Source organism: Microcebus murinus, chromosome 12, assembly GCF_040939455.1.
Source record: "Microcebus murinus isolate Inina chromosome 12, M.murinus_Inina_mat1.0, whole genome shotgun sequence".
Lineage (NCBI taxonomy): Eukaryota > Metazoa > Chordata > Mammalia > Primates > Cheirogaleidae > Microcebus > Microcebus murinus.
The window spans coordinates 66,870,244-66,876,766 of NC_134115.1; the positions used below are offsets into that span (position 1 = coordinate 66,870,244).

At 36.3% G+C, this 6,523-nt stretch overlaps 1 protein-coding gene across 1 annotated transcript; it reads left to right on the forward strand.

Moving 5' to 3' along the window:
- Positions 1-4,476: 4,476 nt before the first annotated feature.
- On the forward strand, positions 4,477-5,485 carry LOC105865311 (olfactory receptor 13F1-like). Its single transcript, XM_012753782.3, has one exon. It carries the CDS (start codon positions 4,535-4,537, stop codon positions 5,483-5,485), a length of 951 nt encoding a protein of 316 aa, XP_012609236.2. The 5' UTR covers positions 4,477-4,534.
- Positions 5,486-6,523: the final 1,038 nt, after the last annotated feature.

The following is a 6,523-nucleotide window of genomic DNA, read 5'->3' on the forward strand; positions in this document are numbered from 1 at the left end:
ATTGCATTTTTCCATTTCACTTATTTCTGCTCTTCATTATTGTTTTTTACTTACTCTGAGTTATTTTGCTCTTTTTTGATCAATAGATCTTAAAACCTATTCCTATTTTTTCTTAATTTTATTTTTAATTGAATAATAATTGATAGTAATTTTATATATTTATGGAGTATAGTGTGATGTTTTGATATATGTATGTAAAATGTGGAATAATTAAGCCAGGCAAATTAGTAAATCCATCACCTCACATACTTATTCTTTTGTGGTGAAAACATCTAAAATCTACTATGTCAGCAATTTTGATATTTACAATGCATTATTATTTATTATAGGCACCATTCTGTGCAATCGATCACAAAAGCTTATTCCTTTTGTCTAACAGAAACTTTCTACTTTTGATCAACATCTCATTTTCTCTCATAACCCCCTCCCCAAGCCTGTGGAAACCACATTCCACTCCCAATTCTATGAGTTCAACTCTTTTAGAGCCCACATGTAGGTGAGATCATGTGGTATTTGTCTTTCTGTGCCTAGCTATTTCACTTAGCATAATGTCCTCCAGGTTTATCCCCATTGTCACAAATAACAAGATTTCCTTTTTAAGGCTGAATGGTATTCCACTGTTAACATTTGCCATATTTTCATTATCTAGTCATCAATAGAAGGACACTGAGGTTGATTCCAGCTGTCTTTCATTTAGTATTTTATTGTTATATCTATCCCCATCCTTTAAGAGTAAGCCTGAGTCTTTGTATAAATTTATTTTTTAAAATCATTGAGTCTTCCTTTTTTATTGAATCTAACAATCTGTCTTTTAATTGGAGTTCATTTATGTTTAATGTAATTATGAATATGTTTTGGTTTGATTTTATCATCTTACTATTTGTTTTCTATTTGTCTCTTTTTATTTCTTGTTTTATTTCTGTATTTTTTATTATCCAAAATTTTAGTTATTTCATTTCCTGGGATTGCCTTTATTAGTTTTTCAGCTAAATTCAGTTTTAGTATTTTATGGTGGTTGCTCTTGGGGCTTCAGTATGGCTCATTAATTTATTTTACTCTATCTTGAATTAATGTGAAATCACCTCATGTAAATAATAAAATCCTTCTGGCAGAAAATTTCCAATAGCCCATAGATGAAGGAATTAAAGCAACCAGACTGTGATCCACTCACTTCTCATAGTAGGGGGAGTCTCCCAGGGAACAGAGAAATAAGAGATAGTGACCCAATATAGGCCTGTTAACAACTGGACCTCTGTATATAGACATTAATTATATTTGTTAGGATGAAGTGACCTTGTCTACACAACATTTTAGAGTGTCCCTGGATAAAGAATTACTTCTAGGTAACAAACCCAGAAGCTACAGTACATGGCTATCTAAAGAATGTTGCATAAGATACATAATATGAAACATAACATATGATCTTCTTAATGTAAATGTTCTCCCTTCTGTGTAACTATAAATCTCACATTAAGACTTCATCCATTATTGCTGAGTATGGGGTGCCTGTCTAATGCACTCTGGTGGTCTCCATATCAAGTACAACCTGATCTCAATCACATTATAAATAAAGGACCTGGATGTCAATGGAAATCTTGAAGTATTTACCAATGGATTCTCTTTGGTGGAACGTGAATACTTGAATGTCTCCTTGCAGTGAGTTCCTACTAAAAATCTATGCTCAGTCCTTTCAGCCTTCTAATTGTCACTTTTCCTTAGGTTCCAAGAAGGCTCATTCATTGCACACCAAATTCAGTAGTCAGCCAAGATTTGATGCTAGATTTTACATACAGTTTAGGGTTTTCACCTCTAGGGCTTCCTCTTTTCCTAGGAGTTTTCCATGAATCTTTAGCTGCTCTGGCAGCCTCAAATGCTAACCTCTGGCATCTTGGCCCAATAAGACTGCTACTCTCTGCTTGAGCACCATCTGCTGCATGGACAGGGGGTCACCCTCAAAGGAAAAGCCATATAACTGTAGATTCACCCAGTGTAATTCACTTATTTCAGGGCTTGAATCCCCTCCTGTTTGCCTACATTTGCTCACTCTCCAGTGCCATTAAACAGTTTTTTTCAAACACTTGATGAGAGTTTATAATTGTTAGTAGCAGGAGGGTTAGTCCGATCAAAACCACTCTGCCACAAAACACTGCACTATTACTAGAAACTGGAAGTCTGAGATATGGTCTTTTCAGGAAGATTTGACAGACTTCAGTTTTCACTAGATATGGGATAAAAGGGAGAAAAAGAAATCAAGGACTACTTCTAGTTTTTTTGCCTTAGTGTATGAGTGAATGCTAGTGCTATAAATGGAGGTGGGGAAGATAATTTGGACCCTTCCCCAGGCAGTCAAGTCAACATAAACAAAAGGTTAACCTCAAGCCTTACAAGTCTTGGTCTACTGGAACTGAACAGGTGAGTTAGAAGTGTTGGATAAGGAAATTCAGAGCAAATAGCGCCTCTGGAGACAGGAGTCTGTCAATCTGTTTCTTCTCTTTTGCTTCAACCATTTGTATTGTGATTGCAGTGAATCCCGCCTACATGAAGCAAGAAAAGGAAGAATATTGCCACAGTCAAACATAAAAGGAAAGATTGAGAGGTGAAAATAAAGACAAGGGAGGAAAGGTTTGAAGAACCAAGTAGAAAACCATAGAATGGGAAAAGAAAGTAACATTTTTTAAATACTACTATATATTGGGTACTATGTTAGTTGCTTTACATGCAATATCTCTATTCCTCAAACAACCCTGTAAATAAATATTGTCAATTGTCCTCTAATAAATAAGTTGAATCTCAATGGGGATCATCAACTTGCCCTAGATGACAACAATGAAGTGGAAAGTGTTAGTTGTACTAAAGCCCTACCCTTTCCTGTGCACCAAGCTATGCCACAGTTAAAGAAGTGAATCATATGCATGATCCCAGGGCCCTGAAGGTGATATCTGTGTGAGAGTGACTAAATGAAAGAACAACAGATGCATTCTGATTGGAAATACTAGCTGGTGGGGAGGGGAATTTTTTATAATTGCGCTTTTAAAAATCTTGGCAATTGTTCAAACTTATAGCCTTCTCTAAGAATGAGGACGTGTTTGATGTGATATATATAATTCAGTAATGGCCATGATTACAATCTGCTACTAATAAGTTATCCAATGACAACTGTACAGGGATGAAATTGACAGCATGTTTCCCCACTACCACAACCAACAGCATATATATTAACCATTTGCTCCTCACGTGGGAAACAGGTAAGTTCTAGAAAGGGATCATAAAGCATCACTCAAATAAAAAGAGCCTTCAATGGATTACTGAAGGGTCAAGATGCCTTTATATGGTGAAGCTAAATTCCCAAAAGAAAAAGTGTTTCTTAAAACAGATGGGCCTTCATATTGCATGAAAATATCTATTATCAATAGTCTTTCCTTTAAGCTGTAATGAGCAATATAAGAGTTACTTAAGCACCCATTTCCCCATCTTTGGTGGTCTCCATATCAAGTCCAATATCAATTCCGACTTGATCTCATTCCTATAATGAAACTAACAACATTATTCATTCTCCTTAACTTTGTTGAAATTAACTAGCCTGACTGATTTCATAACACTATGGGGAGAAAAACTCCCCTTCCCAACAACAGGGTAGACAGTAACATGCTTATTCTTGTTTGAATAACACTAAAATTAGACCAGACAAGCAGCTGACTATAATTGGATCTATGGGACATTGTCCCTGGAGTTTCAGAATTTGTAGTACTGTACAAATAGATTTCTAACTTTAATTTGCTATATGAGTCAGAAACTTTTCAAAAGCAGCACCTAACTTAAATTTCCATACAGTGCCAATGACTGGTTCTTTGGAGAATGTCTCTGTAGCACAGACATCAGGACAACTATAACAATATGAAAGAAATATCTACCATGAGCCTCCCACTGTGAGAATATCTGTCACCATTTTCCTGAGTTTGAGAAGGAAATGCTGGGCTTGTGTCTAAATGTTCTAGGTCTCTGTTGATTTTTGGCTACAAAAATCTACACTTTTTAATTATTGAGGCTTCCAGATTGTTTTGCACATATCTCTGACAGTGGTAGAAGAAACTGTGAAGTTGGAATGCAGAACGGTTCCTAAATAAGAAGAACCAGGGAAAGAAAATAATATCAATGATCCAGAGGTAAACAGATGACATAGCCATAAATCAGTTAAAATGTGGCTTGGAAAAAAAGAAAGAAAAATATTGTTTCTTTACTCATCCTCTCATGATATTTATTAAATAAACCCTCCTTCCATCTGAACATTGCAGAAAGAAAGTCTTGCAGCAAAAGTAACATTTATCTGTTGACTTCCTGCTTAAATTTTCTTTATTAATGACAGATTGCTTCAAACATGTGTGACTATCACTAACCTAGAGAAGCATTTGAGAATAGAGCATAAGTTCATATGAAGAAAACATGCCAGGTATGTGAAGGAGTGGGTCCTTAGTTTTATATAGAATGTGATGTTAATCCACTTATGGAAGTACACAGATGAACATAACATAATAAAATGTCCCAGGGAAATTGGACAGATTTTTTCTTCCTGGGATTTTCCTGCTACCCCAAAGGTGAGGCCGTCATATTTGTGCTGTGTCTGCTAATGTACCTGGTCACCTTGTTGGGCAATGTTACTCTAATCTCCATCACCATCCTGGATTCCCACCTGCACACCCCCATGTATTTCTTCCTCAGCAACCTCTCCTTTCTGGACATCTGGTACACCTCTTCTGCTCTCACTCCAATGCTGGCAAACTTTGTCTCAGGGAAAAACACCATCTCGTTCTCAGGATGCGCCACTCAGATGTACTTCTCTCTTGCCTTGGGCTCCACTGAGTGCGTGCTCCTCTCCATGATGGCATACGACCGGTACGTGGCCATCTGCAACCCCCTGAGATACCCCATCATCATGAACAGGAGGGTCTGTGTGCAGATTGCGGCTGGCTCCTGGGGGACAGGCTGCCTCACTGCCCTGGTGGAAACGATGTCTGTACTGCCACTATCTTTCTGTGGTAATAGAAGCATCAATCATTTTTTATGTGAAATCCTGGCTATCTTGAAATTGGTTTGTGTGGACACCTCCATGGTGCAGTTAATCATGCTGGTGATCAGCGTACTTCTTCTTCCCATGCCAATGCTACTCATTTGTATCTCATATGCATTTATTCTCTCCAGCATCCTGAGAATCAGCTCAGTGGATGGTCGAAGCAAAGCCTTTTCAACATGCGCAGCCCACCTGACTGTGGTGGTTTTGTTCTATGGGACAGCTCTCTCCATGTACCTGAAGCCCTCAGCTGTAGATTCCCAGGAAATAGATAAATTTATGGCTTTGGTATATGCTGCATTAACCCCCATGCTGAATCCTATCATCTATAGTCTACGGAACAAAGAGGTAAAAATGGCTGTGAAAAACTTGCTGATCAGAAATCCTTTTAATAGTGATTTAATATCCATCTTTAAATAATATTGAAACAAACACACTCGCCTAGATAATCTCAAACATTATCCAGAAAACTGTGTAATAGTTAACTTAAACCAAAACCCTAGAAAATACTCATTTTCAATAGGAGTTTACCATTATGTCCTCTATCCTGATTTGCCTTGTAAGTAAAACTTTTCTTATTAATTAACCATATATACAGAATTAGTTTCCAAGAAAGTAATTAACATTTATCAAATATTAATATAACATTAAAATTAGACAATTGTCTATTGTTTCATATCTTACTTGCTATATATATCATCTCAGTGTCCAACTGTTATATAACCATCACAATAACTAATGCATAAAAAGCTGTATAATTTTGAGCCTAGTAAGTTTTGGAATAATTTAAATGATTTGAAATTTCCCTGAACTTAAAGAGAAATAGGTCATTTTAAATTAGAGTGGATACAATTTATGGTAGCTACATACACTAAGACATCAATTTTGGAATTCTTTCTAGTTTACAAAATGTTAAAATGGGGAAAAATATGGGTTCAGATTTAACAATCTATAGTAAGAGTGATTTTGTTGTAGATGGTTATGTGGGGAATGAATAAAAATCTCTGTGTGTACAGATGTAATAAGGGTCGGATAATTCTAACACTATGTATGTGGTGGGTCTCCATAACAATTGGGAGATCCTGAAGTATCTGTGGGTTTAAGATCAGAATACTCTCACATTGCGCCTTGATTATCTCAGTGAATTCATCACCATCACCCACACTCACCCATCACATTATTATTTTTCTTAAAGCATGCTGACTTGACCAATTAAGGCTGAGGAAGTGAAAGATCCCTACCCTGTAGAGATTACATTGGAAAAGAAATGATATATTAATGTAGACACAAAATGTAGAAAAGATTCATAAGTATGTTTTATGTAAGCAAAATTACATAAATTATAATTTTGCCAATATTGGTGAAATTGATGCACTTTTGTCTTTTCTATCCTCACTGGAGCTGGAGAATAATGAGGCCAATATATACACATTACTTCTTCTTTATTAGAGAAACTTT